The sequence below is a fragment of the Coregonus lavaretus genome (genome assembly GCF_964263955.1).
Source record: "Coregonus lavaretus genome assembly, chromosome: 3".
NCBI lineage: Eukaryota > Metazoa > Chordata > Actinopteri > Salmoniformes > Salmonidae > Coregonus > Coregonus lavaretus.
In genome coordinates this window covers 11,750,552-11,768,244 of record NC_139990.1, presented here as the reverse complement: position 1 = coordinate 11,768,244, position 17,693 = coordinate 11,750,552, and the positions used below count along the sequence as shown (strand labels likewise).

The window sequence follows — 17,693 nt, the reverse complement described above, 5'->3', positions numbered from 1 at the left end:
ATTGGCCCCTTTTTTTCCCTTGAGGCACCCATTATTAGCCAAATAGTGATCTTTTTGCGTGAAAAACCCAAGTTAGACAGGCCCACTAGGCTTAAAATGGACCAGCCCATCTGGCATTTTCCCGAAATGCCAGATGGCCAGTCCGCCCCTGGGTGTGGTTGTGGGTCTGTGGTCCTAGCTAAAAGCCTGAACGTTAGAAAACACTGATGGAACGTTAGTAACGTTGTCTTAACTGTTTCAATGTGTGGTGAGGTTATGGGTCTGTGGCTGGAGTTGGAGTCTATGTACAGATGCTGGTAATTCAAGAGCTGATGCTGTAGTCCACTTCTCTCATATAGCACACACAGAGTGAAGAGTGTAGGGTTTAGGGGATAGGGTGGATAGGGGGTTAGTGTGTTTAGGGATAGGGGCGGGACTAGTCCTTTAGGCTCCGCCTCTCTGTTCGTCAGCGTCTGTCACTCCTCCCACAGCTCCTCTAGGCCACTCCCTCTTTCCAGCTGTGTGCGTGTGTGTGTGTGTGTGTGTGTGTGTGTGTGTGTGTGTGTGTGTGTGTGTGGGTTTGTGTTGCAGTTGGCTTTTGATTGTCATAGCTGGAGAACTAAAGATCTACTGTCTAGAGTTAGCAGATACATTCTGATCCATCATCTTGTCTCTGAAAGTCTCTCCTTAAAAAAAGTTTACAAATCTGAAAAAGGTTGAGATTTAATGCACCTGTAAGACAGAGAGAGAGGGGGGGGAGAGAGAGAGAGAAACCGTAATTATGATGTGATTGTTAGACAGTAAAACCTTTACATAGCTAAATGGGATTATTCTATGAATGAAACAGATGTTAATAAATGTCTATAGGTGTTGTGTCTAACCCTTTAGTAGAGAGAGAGAGAGAGCAAGTCCTCTTGTGTCTAATCCTTTAGTAGAGAGAGAATAGGTCCTCTTGTGTCTAACCCTTTAGTAGAGAGAGAGTAGGTCCTCTTGTGTCTAACCCTTTAGTAGAGAGAGAGTAGGTCCTCTTGTATCTAACCCTTTAGAAGAGAGAGAGTAAGTCCTCTTGTGTCTAACCCTTTAGTAGAGAGAGAGAAAGTCCTCGTGTCTAACCCTTTAGTAGAGAGAGAGTAGGTCCTCTTGTGTCTAACCCTTTAGTAGAGAGAGAGTAGGTCCTCTTGTGTCTAACCCTTTAGTAGAGAGAGAGAGTAAGTCCTCTTGTGTCTAACTCTTTAGTAGACAGAGAGAGAGTAAGTCCTCGTGTCTAACCCTTTAGTAGAGAGAGAGAGAGAGAGAGAGAGTAGGTCATCTTGTGTCTAACCCTTTAGTAGAGAGAGAGAGAGTAGGTCCTCTTGTGTCTAACCCTTTAGTAGAGAGAGAGAGTAGGTCCTCTTGTGTCCAACCCTTTAGTAGAGAGAGAGAGAGTAGGTCCTCTTGTGTCTAACCCTTTAGTAGAGAGAGAGAGAGTAGGTCCTCTTGTGTCTAACCCTTTAGTAGAGAGAGAGAGAGTAGGGCCTCTTGTGTCTAACCCTTTAGTAGAGAGAGAGTAGGTCCTCTTGTGTCTAACCCTTTAGTAGAGAGAGAGAGAGAGTAGGGCCTCTTGTGTCTAACCCTTTAGTAGAGAGAGAGAGAGTAGGTCATCTTGTGTCTAACCCTTTAGTAGAGAGAGAGTAAGTCCTCTTGTGTCTAACCCTTTAGTAGAGAGAGAGAGAGTAGGTCCTCTTGTGTCTAACCCTTTAGTAGAGAGAGAGAGTAGGTCCTCTTGTGTCTAACCCTTTAGTAGAGAGAGAGAAGGTCCTTTTGTGTCTAACCCTTTAGTAGAGAGAGAGTAGGTCCTCTTGTGTCTAACCCTTTAGTAGAGAGAGAGTAGGTCCTCTTGTATCTAACCCTTTAGTAGAGAGAGAGTAGGTCCTCTTGTGTCTAACCCTTTAGTAGAGAGAGAGTAGGTCCTCTTGTGTATTACCTGCAGCTACAAGCTGGTGACACTGAAGCTGTCATCGCTGGGGGGGTCTAGTAGCTGACAGAGCACTCCTCCTCCTCCTCCTCCTCGAGGCGGGGGCTGTGGGTGGTAGCGGGGGTGCATCCCGGGGTACGGGGGGTAACCCATGTCCTCAGAATGCGGCGAGGACGCCAGGGGGGGCTTGTGGTGGGGGGAGGGGTACGGGGAGAGCTGCAGGGGGGCTGGTCGCAGCCCTGAGTTGAGGTGGTGGGGCAGGTCCCGTTTGTGAGGTTGGGTGGGACCATGGGGGGGCATGGCGCTGTGAGGGGGGCGCTCCTCATAAAGCAGGGGATGAGCGTGGGAGTGGGGGGAGAGGTTAGGGTTGTGGTGAGGGTGGGGGTGAGTGTGTGAGGAGAGGTTAGGGTGGGAGTGTTGGGTGGTGTTGGGATGGGGGTGGGGGTAAGTGTTAGGGTGGGGGTGTGGATGAGGATGTTGGTTCTGGTTTGAATGAAGGTGTGTGTTGATGTGGAGGTTGGTGTGTGTGTGAGGGTTGGTGTTGGGGTTAGGGTGTGTGTGTGGGCTCATGCTTGTCTGAGGTGTGTGTGGACTCATGTTTGCATGAGGGTTGCTGTTAGGGTGTGTGTGTGTGTTGGTGTGTGGGTGTGCAGTAGTGTGAGGGTTAGGGTTAGGGTGATTGTTAGGGCTAGCATGAGTGTTAACATTAGCGTGTACATGTGTGTTGCCATGTGCGTTAGCATGTGTGTGTGTAGTGGTGTGTGTGTTAGCGTGGGGGCTGGGGCTGCCGCTGAGCGATGCCCCTCCGTACCAATAGGGGGAGCTACAGTAGCTGGGAGAATCATACTGGGAGGGGAAGTGGTCCTTGGAGGTGGTTGCCAGGTTACGATGGGGGGGGCTCAGCGCTGTTCCACACTGTGGCAGTAACCGTGGCAATGGGGAGCAGGAGGGGGAGAAGGAGGCGGGGGGAGGAGCAGGGGTGAGAGGGGGGTGGTAGGGCTGGGGAGCGGGGGATAGTTTGGGAGGATAGGAGGAGGATGCGGAAGTCATTCCAGGGGAGAGAGAGGAGGATGAGGCCTCACCTGGGAACAGGGCTGGGTAGTGCTCCTCTGAGGATGGGGTGGAGGGGTGGGCGGAGTAAGGGGACGGGGAGGGGTACTCACAGGGTTCGGTGGGGTAGCCGAGATGTGGGGCGGGGGTAGGGAGGGGGGAGAGGCTGCTGCTGTCTCCACTGTAGTAGTCAAGGCCTTCCTGGAACAACCCCCCCTGAGCAGAACCCCCTCCACCTCCACCTCCAACCCCACCCCCAGCAGCCTTACTCTTCTTCCCCCCTGGGGGGCGCTCTCCAGGGGACGGGGACAGCCCTCCTCTGCCTCCTCTCACCCCCCTGGCCTGCCGTCCCCCCATTCCACTGCGTTTGCCACCAGAGCCCTGGGTTGGGGTGGAGGGCTGGGTCTGGGCTGGGGGGCTGGTGGGAGAGTCTGGGGTGGGCCCTGGTCCTGCTCCTGGTCCGCCACCCCCCTCCTTCTCCGTTTGGGGTTCGGTGGCATTCCGTTTCCTGCGCCCCCGGCTGTGCTTCCCCTGCCCCTGGAAGAGAACGTTCTGGCTCCAGTTGTAGGAGGGGCCTGAGGCGCTCTCATGCCAGTCCATCATCAGCTTCTCCAGACTTGATAGGCTGGACTGGCCTTGACCTCCCTCTCCATCAATAGGAAGAGACTCCCTCCCTCCACCCTGCCTGTAAGCCCCGCCTCCGGAGCCTGACCCCGAGCCTCCGCCACTGACCCCGCCTCCTGACCCGGTGACCCCTAGGTGGGAGGAGTCAGAGGAGGACTCTGATAGGCTCTCGAGGAAGGGTTGTCGCTTGGCCTTCTGGGGGGTGTAGTTGGAGATGTCCAGGATGTCTTTGGGCTCGCTGGGGCCTGGGGTGACATAGTCACTGTAGCTTCCTGGGTAAAGATGACCCAGACTGTCCGCCGCCCAGCCACCATAGCCCTGCCTGCAACACACACACACACACACACACAGCATAGGATCAGTTTCAGCAAGGCGAACCACAGACACGCTAACCTTAATAACATAATAAGTACTTATTTGGGACCCAAGGTGATTTTGTAGATCAGGGATTCTAAGCAGTCCGACTGCAATGTAGTGTAATGTATCTCAAACACATACTGTACACACTTATAAGAGGTTAGGGTAGGATTGTGGTAGAGTAATCTAATCCAAACTTTGTGGTTCTAGGCAATTTAGACCTACCTGAAGCTACTTACCTGTAGTTCCACTGGTTGGAGGGGTAGTGTCTGTATCCCTCTGGAGATGATGAGGAGGGGAAGGGGCTGTTCTTGGCCATGGCCATATAACCCCCTCTCCCTGGAGAAGATGGTCCAACATGCCCAGGGTAGCCCCCATAGCCCCGCTTGGAAAAACTGGAATATCCCATCTGACCCTGGCCTACGGTGGTGGCCGTGGAGGCCTTACTCAGCCCTGCTGCCCCGTAGGCTGCGAAGCTGCAGTCTGCGGGTCTTTGTGGCGCTGTGCTGCCCCCCGCAGGAGAGGAGGAGGAATAGCTGGACGGGTACTGACCGTAGGAGGAGGAGGGATGGGGGGAGCTGGGAGATCGGGACAGAGGGAGGGAGGGAGGGGTGGACTTGGGGAAGGAGGAGGTGGTAGGGGAGTTCTGGGACAGGTTATAACTGTAAGGAGGTCTGGAAGAAGAGGAGGAAGAGGGATGATGTTGGGTTGGGTTCTCCCTTGGCTCGCCTTTGGAGCTGCGTTTGGGGAAGGCTGGGGACCAGCGAGGGGCTGGGCCGTGGGCAGGGCTGGAGGAGTCGTAGCCCGGGGTGTGAAGAGGTTTCCTGGGGTCGGGGCGATTGGAGGAGATGTCCAGGAGGTCTGAGGAGTTGTCAGAGTCCAGCAGGGAGCGGAAATATCCAGCAAACAAACCCTGCGGCTCCTCTCCACCTCCACCTCCTCTGCTGCCCCCAGGGCTGCCGTACGCACTTCCTCTCCCCCCCTCACAGGACGGGAAGCCCCCTCTCGGGGAGCCACAGACCTGGTACCCTCCTGGCCCTCTCTCCCTCATGCTTCCCCCCTCTTCCCCCCAGACAACTCCCCCATTAGACCAGTCTTGCTCTAGCTGCCCCCCTGCCTCCCCCTTCAGAACCCCGTTCTTGCGCGAGCGTCGTTTCCTCACTGGCTTCCCCCCCTCACCCCCAACCCCCATCTCCCCCCCTGCAGCCCCTCCTCCCCTGCCTCCCCCACCCTTCCCTCGTTTCTTGAGTAACCCTGGTTCTGACAGAGCGGGGGTCGCTTTCCTTTTCTTCCCGATCATCTCAAAAAAGTCGCTGAAGGAGCTCTTGAAGCACTCTCCCCCGGCTCCTCCTGCTCCTCCCCCTGCTCCTCCTCCCCTGCCCCCAATGGCTCCCCCCCTGCCTCCCCTGCGTCTGAACCCTGTGAGTCGGTGGAGCAGGGCGGAGATCCCAGGATTGTCAGACGGCATGTGAAAGCTGTCCGGTTCGCTGGGTGTCCAGCAGCGTGGTGGGGAGCAGCGGCCAGTGGCCGGCGGTTGGCGGTTGAGGAATGCCAGTTTGGACAGAACGTCTCCGTACTCCGTCTTCACGTCGTTGGTGTCGTTCACGTACGACGGTTGCGGAGACGGGAGCTTGGCCCGCCGGCGCCGACGAGGTTTCTTGGGCTCGCCATTCCCACCGGTGGTTTTATCCGGCGTTCCAGGTACAACCTGTTTGGGAGGTCGGCCGCGGCGACGTTTCAGGATCACCGGGAGTTCTCCAGGCGGGAACATGACCATCACGCTCTTCCCGTTGTTCTTCATACGGAGGAGCGCAGTCGGCTCTCGGACTACCGCTGTCCCCCTCTCGGCTCCCTCCAACCTGCCCTCGCCACCTGCCCCGCCCTTCTCAACTGTCTCCATGGAGGAAATCTTGTAGCTCTTCTGGCGTCGGCTGAGGTTGACTGGGATACGAGCTACCTTCACCACGATACGCCTCACCTGGGGAACAAACACAAACACACAAACACAAATATTATTTCCCGGGTGAACTCTGGTTGTCAAGTGATGTCAAATCAACATGACGAGATGGGATTTGGTTTGTTTTGACTGCTATGTGATTAATAATATACTAGAACTTGAACTTACACCAACGAACCGGCGTTTCCGTTTGGTGGGGGGATCTAGATCACCAGGCTCCTCCTTCTTCACTGCCGGCCGGGGCACGGTATTGGTCAATGGACGAGGTGAGGGATTGGTTGCTGGTCTGGGATTGGTTGCTGATCTGGGCAAAGGTTTGGGTGAGGCTTTCATCGATGGTCTGGGTTGGGATTTTGGTTTGGCATTGGTTGAAGGTTTGGGTTGGGATTTGGTTGAAGTTCTATGTTGGGGTTTGGGCGATGGCCGGGGGGCGGAGTGAGAGGAGGGGCGTGGTGAGGGGTGTGGTGAGGGGCGTGGTGCTACGGGTACTGGTACAGGTGAGTATGCAGGCTTGGAGGCTGCAGGCTTGGAGGCTGCAGGTAGACATTCCTCCACTGTGGGGCGCTCTACCTTCACTTGTATACTCACCCTCTCTTTCTCCTCTTCCTCTTCCTCCTCCCTCTCCTCCCTCTCGCTCTCCCTCCCTCCCCTTCTCTCTCCATCCTCGGTGGATCGGCGGATGCGGGAAGACTTGCGTAGCTGGCAGGGGAAGCGAGGTCGACCAGAGCTACGAAGCGCATACTTTCTCTCACCCTCAACAGGTACAGGGGAACGATCTACAGGGTCTGGACCAATAGTAGAAAGGTCTGGACAGGGTGGACCAATAGGAGAATGGCCTGGAAGATTTGGACCAATAGCTTTTGAGGGTTTAGAGAGATCAAGAGGTGTTGAACTAATAATAGGGGCAGGGCTAATGGCTGGGGGCGTGTCTCTGTTTGCAGAGTGTGGAGGAGGGGGGCTGCAGGGAGAGAAAGCAGCTTGCTGATTGGTGCAGGCTGAATGATTGACAGGCAGGAGGGCCTGTCGCTGAGGTGATCTGGTGTGAGTCTCTGGTGATGAATCAGTTCTGGGCTGCTCTGGACCGGCAGAGTCCGAGTGTGTGTGAGCATCCATGTGTGTGTAAGCGCCTGTGTGTGTGTGAGCGTACGTGCACGTCTTTGCAGGTGTGTGCATTTGGACGTCCTTGTGTGTCTGCATGCCTATGACTGTCTGTCCAGGTGTGTGTGTTGGAGCATCGGTGTGTGTATGTGTCTCTGTCTGCCTCCGTCTGCGTGTTCCAAGGACAGGCCTCCTGTGCAGGTGAAGACCGTTAGCCAGGGAGGGGGGTGAGGGGGAGGGTAAAAGTTCAAAGGTCTCCTGAGCTCCAGCCTCAGCGCTGGGTTCCACTGTGACCCCCTCCTGTACCCCTACAGCCCCTTCCCCCCCATACGCCGCCTGCGCCCCCTCACACCCCTGCTCCTCCGCTACAGCCCTCCCGTCGCACCCCACCCCCCCACCTCCCCCCGACCGTAGGCGTCCAGACAGGCGGCTCATCCACCCAGGGTGATGGCGATGATGATGTCAAAGTGAGAGTGTCAGAGAGTGTTGAGCCCCAGTGATCCTCTTCGGAGAGGTTAGGGAGCTCTCTCCCTCTCTCCGTTTGTCTGTGTTTATGTGTGTTCCTCTGAAGTCACAGGCTTATATCCAGAAGGCTTAGGGACCTGAGGAGAGAGAAATACATAAGATCAACACACTCCAAACAGTAGATTCTAACAGATAATTAACTTAATGTTAAAGGGAGACGTTGGGATTAGATGATGTCAATCATTGTCATTCATTTAGGATTGGGATTGTTTTGTAAACAGACTTAGAGCTCGAATCAATCCGTATCTTAGAAGTTTAGCGTTACATCGTGACTGAAATTTAAAGGCAATGTTCCCACGTAGGCGGAGACTGCATTCACGGTAAACGCGGCATATGTCGGCTCAATCGAAAATGACCTTTACATTTTTATTGAGTAATCTGTAACGCTTCAGCGATACAGATTGAATAGAGCCCTTAGTGTGGACCCCAAATACTTTAATGTAACAGATCAATAACTTTGATGTAACAGTTTCATTTTCCTCTACTGAACTTTTCCTCTACTGTAACCAAGAAGTAACAATGATACAACATTGACACAGCATAACATCCCAGTGCTGTCATTTACCATTCTGGTAGAGTTTATCCTGTGGCCTGGCTGTCTGTCTGCTGTGGTTCTTTGGGTCGCCAGTATGACAGTACAGTTCATGCACACACACACTACACACTCGTCTCTAACACACACTATAAACTCTACTCTCTTTCTCAGCTGCTGCTCTCGACTGCCCATCACTTCTAAAGAGAGAGTGAGAAAGAGAAAGCACAAAAAAGGGGGGAGAGAGAGAGAAAAAAGGGGGGAAAGAGAGAGCGCCAGAGAAAGAGAAAAGGAGGAAGAGGGAGATGGACAGCCATTAACAGGACAACCGTGATGTTTGACTAGAAGGTTACCCACCACGCACGTGCGCAGGCGCACACACACACACACACACACACACACATTGTGACTTTACAGTCCCAAACAGGGAAAGAGAAATGTGTGAATATTAACCAGCAGAGGGAGGCAGAGAAATTATGAATAGAAGTCAGATTCTGTTTGGTAGAGAGCGAGATGGAGGGATAGAGAAATGGAGGGGTAGAGAGATGGAGGGTTGAGAGATGGAAGGATGTATAAAAAAAACACAGTAAGATGTGAGCCAAATGAGAATGGAATGGTATCTTAAAAACCACACATACACACACACAATCCTTTCCACTGCCAGAAGTGTTTGGGAGTAGTGAACTACATGTAGTTCAACTAGTAATTAAACAATATGTTTCCGTAGCTTGGTGGTAGTTGAACTAAATTAAAATCTTGGTAGTATTTTCAGAAGTACTTTTTGCCATTTAGTGGTGTAGCTAACTACTGGAACTACACACTACTTTTCTTGCAAAAATATAAGAAAATATGAGTGAAATAGGCAATCATTTATTTTATATTTTTATATCAGACCTCCCAGCTAGCACATTTGGTTCCTTGGAAGTTGTGGGGAACGTACGTTTTTGGTTTCTCATTGGTTCTGGGAACGAAGCCATACGTTTCCTGACCGGTAAAACGGAACGTTAAAAAAACGTTCAATTTTACATGTTTCAATAAGACTTTTAATAACACTGCTAGCTTAGGATAACTGTTTTGAACTCGAAGCACAGATAGGACACATGAAATTCATTTGCTTAGGCATTTTTTGTATTATTGTGACACAGTGTCAGTGTACGGAAGTCCAGAGAGGACATATTAATAAAACAATTATTCCCTCGTTATGTCGAGATCACAACTTATTTATCTCATGATCACGACATAACAAAAGTTGTTTTGTCGAGATCACAAGATAAACTATAAATAGTAGTGGACGTATTGATGATAGATTGATGATAGATATGTTTTTATTGATTGCTACACTAAGGGATGGTACATTTCAAGCTAACATCATGCTAACATCATGCTTTTGTGTTTGGAGCTCATTGTCAATGTATAAGTTAGAATGTTAGCAAGCTAAATGTCCCTTACCTTGAGCTAAGAGCTCTTTGGGCATTTAAGCCCTTGTGGGGCATTTAAGCCCTGAACGATGCCTGACAGGCAGCCCTGTCTCCCAGGCTGTGTGCCAACCCCAAGACCACAGCCAATCGCATGCATGCAAGCAACAACACAACTAACTTGACTAGTCTTGTGGTTGATTGAGCTAGCTAGTTAGTTTTGTTAGCTAGCTAGTTTGTTATCTATGCTGGTTGTTAGCTTGCGTAACTGATACAGTATGTGTATAATTGTAAGGGACACTTAATGTTTTATGGATAATATTTAAATGTACAGAGTGGGTGAGCTCCATTCCTGACAGGCTGATCAGATTCAAGTCGGGATTCTGCCCTGTAGGCTGTTTCATGGGTAAAGCTCCTTGCAGGCAGATTAGCAGTCAGTGCATTATGTATATGATCAAGACTGGGTGCACTCTATTCCTGGCAGGCTGATCAGATTCAATAGCAGCCTCAGAGGCTGATAAGTCAGGATGCCACAGATGTTTTGCGAGAGCGTGCAATTGGCATGCTGACTGCAAGAATGTCCACTAGAGCTGTTGTCAGAGTATTTAATGTTCATTTCTCTACCATAAGCCACCTCCAACATCGTTTTAGAGAATTTGGCAATTTGTCCAAACAGCCTCACAACCGCAGACCACGTGTAACCACACCTGCCCAGGACCTCCACATCCAGCTTCTTCACCTGCAGGATCATCTGACACCAGCCATTCGGACAGCTGGTGAAACTGAGGAGTATTTCTGTCTGTAATAAAACCCTTTGTGGGGAAAAACTCATTCTAATATTTTATGAATTATTATTATTTTATTTTTTTTATTAATTTTTTTATATATATATATTTTTTTAAATCTATTTTTTATTTTATTTATTTTTTCACCTTTATTTAACCAGGTAAGCCAGTTGAGAACAGGTTCTCATTTACAACTGCGACCTGGCCAAGATAAAGCAAAGTAGTGCAATAAAAAGCTCCTGTAAGTCGCTCTGGATAAGAGCGTCTGCTAAATGACTAAAATGTAAATGTAAATGTAAAAACAACACAGAGTTACATATGGGGTAAAAAAACATAAAGTCAGAAATACAACAGAAAATATATATACAGTGTGTGCAAATGTAGCAAGTTATGGAGGTAAGGCAATAAATAGGCTATAGTGCAGAATAATTACAATAGTATTAACACTGGAATGCTAGATGTGCAAGAGATTATGTGCAAATAGAGATACTGGGGTGCAAAAGAGCAAAATAAATAACAATATAGGGATGAGGTAGTTGGGTGGGCTAATTTCAGATGGGCTGTGTACAGGTGCAGTGATCGGTAAGCTTCTCTGACAACTGATGCCTAAAGTTACTGAGGGAGATAAGAGTCTCCAGCTTCAGAGATTTTTGCTATTCGTTCCAGTCATTGGCAGCAGAGAACTGGAAGGAATGGCGGCCAAAGGAGGTGTTGGCTCTGGGAATGACCAGTGAGATATACCTGCTGGAGCGCAGACTACGGGTGGGTGCTGCTATGGTGACCAATGAGCTAAGATAAGGCGGGGATTTGCCTAGCAGTGATTTATAGATGGCCTGGAGCCAGTGGGTTTGACGACGAACATGTAGTGAGGACCAGCCAACAAGAGCGTACAGGTCACAGTGGTGGGTAGTGTATGGGGCTTTGGAGACAAAACGGATGGCACTGTGATAGACTACATCCAATTTGCTGAGTAGAGTGTTGGAGGCTATTTTGTAAATGACATCGCCGAAGTCAAGGATCGGTAGGATAGTCAGTTTTACGAGGGCATGTTTGGCAGCATGAGTGAAGGAGGCTTTGTTGCGAAATAGGAAGCCGATTCTAGATTTAACTTTGGATTGGAGATTCTTTATGTGAGTCTGGAAGTTGAGTTTACAGTCTAACCAGACACCTAGGTATTTGTAGTTGTCCACATACTCTAGGTCAGACCCGTCGAGAGTGGTGATTCTAGTCGGGTGGGCGGGTGCCAGCAGCGTTCGATTGAAAAGCATGCATTTAGTTTTACTAGTGTTTAAGAGCAGTTGGAGGCTACTGAAGGATTGTTGTATGGCATTGAAGCTCGTTTGGAGGTTTGTTAACACAGTGTCCAATGAAGGGCCAGATGTATACAAAATGGTGTCGTCTGCGTAGAGGTGGATCTGAGAGTCACCAGCAGCAAGAGCGACATCATTGATATACACGGAGAAAAGTGTCGGCCCAAGAATTGAACCCTGTGGCACCCCCATAGAGACTGCCATAGGTCCAGACAACAGGCCCTCCGATTTGACACACTGAACTCTATCTGAGAAGTAGTTGGCGAACCAGGCGAGGCAGTCATTTGAGAAACCAAGGCTATTTAGTCTGCCAATAAGAATGCGGTGGTTGACAGAGTCGAAAGCCTTGGCCAGGTCGATGAAGACGGCTGCACAGTACTGTCTATTATCAATCGCGGTTATAATATCGTTTAGGACCTTGAGCGTGGCTGAAGTGCACCCGTGACCAGCTCGGAAACCGGATTGCATAGCGGAGAAGGTACGGTGGTATTCGAAATGGTCGATGATCTGTTTGTTAACTTGGCTTTCGAATACTTTCGAAAGGCAGGGCAGGATGGATATAGGTCTGTAGCAGTTTGGATCTAGAGTGTCACCCCCTTTGAAGAGGGGGATGACCGCGGCAGCTTTCCAATCTCTGGGGATCTCAGACGTTATGAAAGAGAGGTTGAACAGACTAGTAATAGGGGTTGCGACAATTTCGGCGGCTAGTTTTAGAAAGAAAGGGTCCAGATTGTCTAGCCCAGCTGATTTGTAGGGGTCCAGATTTTGCAGCGCTTTCAAAACATCAGCTGTCTGAATTTGTGTGAAGGAGAAGCGGGGGGGGCATGGGCAAGTTGCAGCAGAGGGTGCAGAGTTGGTGGCCGGGTTAGTGGTAGCCAGATGGAAAGCATGGCCAGCTGTAGCAAAATGCTTGTTGAAATTCTCGATTATTGTAGATTTATCGGTGGTGATAGTGTTTCCTAGCCTCAGTGCAGTGGGCAGCTGGGAGGAAGTGCTCTTATTCTCCATGGACTTTACAGTGTCCCAAAACTTTTTGGAGTTAGTGCTACAGGATGCAAATTTCTGTTTGAAAAAGTTAGCCTTTGCTTTCCTGACTGCTTGTTTATATTGGTTCCTAACTTCCCTGAAAAGTTGCATATCGCGGGGGCTATTTGATGCTAATGCTGTACGCCACAGGATGTTTTTGTGCTGGTCAAGGGCAGTCAAGTCTGAGGAGAACCAGGGGCTATATCGGTTCTTAGTTCTGTATTTTTTGAATGGGGCATGTTTATTTAAGATTGAGAGGAAGTTACTTTTAAGGAACAACCAGGCATCCTCTACTGACGGAATGAGATCTATATCCATCCAGGATACCTGGGCCAGGTCAATTAGGAAGGCCTCCTCGCTAAAGTGTTTTAGGGAGCGTTTGACAGTGATGAGGGGTGGTCGTTTGACCGCGGACCCGTTACGGACGCAGGCAATAAGGCAGTGATCGCTGAGATCCTGGTTGAAGACAGCTGAGGTGTATTTAGAGGGTATGTTAGTCAGGATGATATCTATGAGGGTACCCATGTTTACGGATTTAGGGTTGTACCTGGTAGGTTCGTTGATAATTTGCGTGAGGTTGAGGGCATCTAGCTTGGATTGTAGGATGGCTGGGGTATTAAGCATATCCCAATTTAGGTCACCAAGCAGTACAAACTCTGAGGATAAATGGGGGGCAATCAATTCACATATGGTGTCCAGGGCACAGCTGGGGGCTGAGGGGGGTCTGTAGCAAGCGGCAACAGTGAGAGATTTATTTCTGGAAAGGTGGATTTTTAGAAGTAGAAGCTCAAACTGTTTGGGCACAGACCTGGATAGTATGATAGAGCTCTGCAGGCTATCTCTACAGTAGATTGCAACTCCACCCCCTTTGGCAGTTCTATCTAGACGGAAAATGTTATAGTTGGGGATGGAAATTTCAGAATTTTTGGTGGCCTTCCTGAGCCAGGATTCAGACACTGCTAGAACATCAGGGTTGGCAGAGTGTGCTAACGCAGTGAATAACTCAAACTTAGGAAGTAGACTTCTGATCAGTGGCGGCTGGCCGATAGAGGGCGCTAGGGCGCCGCCCCCTTAAATAAAATTATTTTACAAAATAAAAAAATAAAAAAATAAAAATAATAATAATAATAATAAAAACATCAGTATGTCAATATTTGTGTGTTTGAAATATGGAATGCACACAGTAATATGTGTAAGATATGATAGAAAATCATATTCGCAACCTTTCCTCTGCCTGTCAAACGCCTCGTCAGCTCTGGGCGATACAGAAAGTGCCCCGAGGAGGCGGGTCTACGTAGCAGTTAAGCCAATTGCTAATTTAAGATATGAATGTATGACATAAAATGTAGTCAATAAGCGATCTTAAATCGAATCCAAGGAGGGCGATTATTTTATCGCCCCAAGCTCGCCCCTGATAAAATAAGGACCGGGGTCCAGTGACGCCATTTTTACTAGACAACAATGGCGAACGCAAACGTTACTCCTCCAAGACCCAACCCTAACTCGGTGAAATCTCTCCTCCAAGATCCGTTTGAGAGGAGAACTTTGTCAGAGAAAGTTCGGGTGAAAGAGCTGGGCCCAGATCAACCTGACCTCTCAATCAGACAGCAGGCTAGCGAGAAAGGGAAGCAGTATATGCGCGGCTTCTCCCGTAGCTGGTACACCAGGAAGGCTTGGCTAGCTGGGTGCACTGATGCTAATGCTTTATTTTGCTTTCCGTGCTTGCTTTTTAAAACGACGGGGTCAGATTCAGCATGGACAGGTACCGGAGTGAGGGATATGAAGCACCTGTCAGAGAAGGTAAAGAAACATGAGAACACCAGGGCACACATGGACAACTCTGTAAAGCTAGCTGTATTAGGAAGGGTGAACATTGCTACGCAGCTGGATGACGGCCACAGGATTGCGGTGAGGAAACACAATGAGGAGGTGGATAAAAACAGGCACATTCTATCCAAAATTATCGATTGTGTGAAGTTCTGTGGGGCTTTTGAGTTGGCCTTGCGTGGGCACGAGGAGACTGACTCCTCAGACAACCCCGGCATTTTCCGGGGCTTAGTGGATTTTGTTGCCTCCCTCGACAGTGTGCTGGAGGAGCACCTGAAGACAGCTACCGTTTTTAAGGGCACGTCAAAGACGATACAGAACGAGCTGTTGGACTGTATGCTGTCAATGCTTAAGGATTACATCCTGGAGGAAGTAAAGACTGCTGATTTTATCGCCATTCAAGCTGACGAGACGACTGACGTTTCCACCCACTGCCAGTTGGTGCTTGTGTGAGTGATTATCATAGAGCCGTCACAATTATATTTGTTTTAGTATTTTAAAAGGAAAGAGAAGACACAATCAGACGTTGATAATAATGCAGGAAAGTACTACACAGTTTGTAATAATTATTCAGGTGTCCACCAGGTCAATTTCTAGAAGAGGCCTAGTTGTTATTGAATATTAACTTTATTGCTAAGTGAACAGCAGAACAAAATTATGTTGCATCCCTCTCACAAATGTAATAGAAAAAGGCTTTAAAACGTAATAACATCAGTTAATTATGTACATCACAGGTTAAAAGCAGTTACTAGACATAGTTTGTGTGTATATACACACTGTCTGTCTGTCTGTCTGTCTGTCTATATATATATATATATATATATATATATATATATATATATATATATATATATATATATATATATATATAGTCACTGGTTGTGTGTTGAGGGGGAATTACAGTGAGTTAAGAAGTCTGATTGCAAGTTATCAAATTAAACTTTATTTTTTGGACCCAGGGCCTCAATTCCCTCTTTGTGTGGGCACAGCGTATCTGACGAGCAGCAACAGCCCATCAAGCGACGGAGGATGCTGGGACCAGGAGAACAACAGAGGTTGGCTATAGAGGTAAGTTGTGATGTAATTGTCAGTGTTTCCCACCTAGAACTTTTTTCAGGCCTGGTAGTATGTAGCCAAAACCCTGAACAATCAGCACCTTGGTAATCATATACTTGAGTTGGACATAGGCATGTGTCAGTCAGGATCACTTGCATCAAAATAGCTTAATTGCAAATTAAAGCTGATGATGTATCTTTTACAGGTATGTGATACCATCCTGAGTCATGCCAAAGAGAGGTTCTCCTTCACCCAGCACCTCATCAGCGCAACACTATTGCACGGAGAGTTGTTCCCACAACACAGTGTGAAGTTCCCCGATACAGCGCTTGAAACAACCGTGGAGGCGTACCCCATGTTGAACAAGGCCAAGCTCAAAACCGAACTGTCCCTCATCTATGAGAACAGTGAGTTCAAGGCTTGTAGTGGTGCAGTGCCCCTGTACCAGTTCTTCATGGAGAACAACCTTCAGAGCACTTTCACAGAGACTGCCAGCCTCCTCAAGATCCTCATCACCACACCCATGACAACTGCTGAGTCAGAATGGTGCTTCTCTACACTGAAAAGGATCAAGACCTTCCTGAGAAACAGCATGACACAGGATCGCCTGAACGCTCTGGCCATGCTCTCCATGGAGAAGAAACTTGTCAGGGACATTCCTGACTTTAATCAAAGGGTCATTGAGAGGTTTGCCACTCAGAAGGACAGACGGGCAAAATTCCTGTACAAATAAGATGACAGACACACACACACAGAGCAGCTCTGGCCGCATGTTTCTTTGTATATAGTTGACCTTAGCATAAAAAATCCAGTTATATATGGTACTCTAGAAAGTCTTAATAGTGTCTTTGCTAATATTACTGTATATAGGTTGTTTTGTATCAATTAATTGTTGCAGTTCTGGAGCACATTAACAATTAGTCACATTTAGTATGATCATAAAATACTGTATGCTATTCTTCCAGTCAAAGGTTTGAGTTCATCCACTTGATATCCATTTCTATATTATACATCCTTTTATACAGTGTAAGATTTCCTATAAACTTTATAATAATTTCATGTTATTGTCCACTTTCCACTCTGTTCTGACAGCATGCCTGTTGCGTTGCCTGTTTACTACCAATGGTGAAAAGTTCACTTTAAATGCAAATGAAAGGCTTGGGTTTGTGTAATATGTTTTTGTGTAAGAATGCCTCAACTTTTTAATATTGGCATTAAATAATTACTGAATGTTTCACTGAGCACTGCTGTCCTGCAGTTTGTGTTAAAATATATCGCGATGGTTACAGGAAAAAAAAAGTATGGCACAGCCCCACCGAGAATATTTTTCACCAGCCGCCACTGCTTCTGATATTTATGTGCAAGAAACCAAGACTTTTGCGATTACAGAAGTCATCAAATGATAGCGCCTGGGGAGTAGGAGTGATACTGAGGGCTGCAGGGCCTGGGTTAGCCTCTACATCACCAGAGGAACAGAGGAGGACTAGAATAAGGATACGGCTAAAGGCTTTAAGAACTGGTCTTCTAGTGCGTTGGGTACATAGAATAAAGGGGGCAGATTTCCGGGTGTTATAGAAAAGATTCAGGGCATTATGTACAGACAAGGATATGGAAGGATATGAGTAAAGTGGAGGTAAACCTAAGCGTTGGGTAACAATGAAAGAGATAGCATCGCTGGAGGCATCAATTGAGTCGGTCTCCGCGTGTATAGGGGGAGGGGCAAAGGAGCTATCTAAGGCAGGTTTAGCTAGGCTGGGGGGTCTACAGTGATATAGTACAATTAGAAATAACCGAAACAACAATAAACTAACCATGTTTGGGCTGAGGCTAAACATAAACAGGATGTAGTACCGTAAAAAGGAACAGTCCAGCAGATATCAGCTGTATAGCTGAGTTATCATAAGGTCCGGTGGTGAAGCACTAGTGAGTAAGAGGCCACGGCTAGCGTGTGCTAGCGGGCCAGGGCTAGCAGATGGATGGAATCTTCGTGGTTAACGTCGTAACCACATCAGACGATTTCGTCGGCAGACCAGTCGTGTAGGATCGGCGGGGCTCCGTGTCAACACTAGGTGGTCCCGTCCGGTTGACAGAGAGGTAGATAGCCGGGAGATGGGCCTAGCTCAGGATGATTAGCCAGACCACAGCGTCCGTTTTGTTGTAGCTAGCTGGTAGCGATGAATCCGGAGTTAAAGGTCCAG

The 17,693-nt window shown here is 48.6% G+C and overlaps 2 protein-coding genes across 2 annotated transcripts; one reads left to right on the top strand and one right to left on the bottom strand.

The window, feature by feature from the left end:
* Positions 1 to 1,948: 1,948 nt before the first annotated feature.
* Positions 1,949 to 7,454, bottom strand: ahdc1 (AT hook, DNA binding motif, containing 1; the record flags this gene model as incomplete). The annotated part of the gene is made up of 5 exons (XM_084158078.1): positions 1,949 to 2,254; positions 2,651 to 3,929; positions 4,204 to 5,942; positions 6,564 to 6,757; positions 7,229 to 7,454. 5 exons carry the CDS (start codon positions 7,452 to 7,454, stop codon positions 1,949 to 1,951), a joined length of 3,744 nt encoding a protein of 1,247 aa, XP_084014204.1.
* Positions 7,455 to 14,784: 7,330 nt separating this feature from the next.
* LOC311122548 (zinc finger MYM-type protein 1-like) lies at positions 14,785 to 16,459 on the top strand (the record flags this gene model as incomplete). The annotated part of the gene is made up of 3 exons (XM_084158077.1): positions 14,785 to 14,888; positions 15,399 to 15,507; positions 15,701 to 16,459. The coding sequence occupies 3 exons, from the start codon at positions 14,785 to 14,787 to the stop codon at positions 16,226 to 16,228; spliced, it is 741 nt and encodes a 246-aa protein (XP_084014203.1). The 3' UTR covers positions 16,229 to 16,459.
* Positions 16,460 to 17,693: the final 1,234 nt, after the last annotated feature.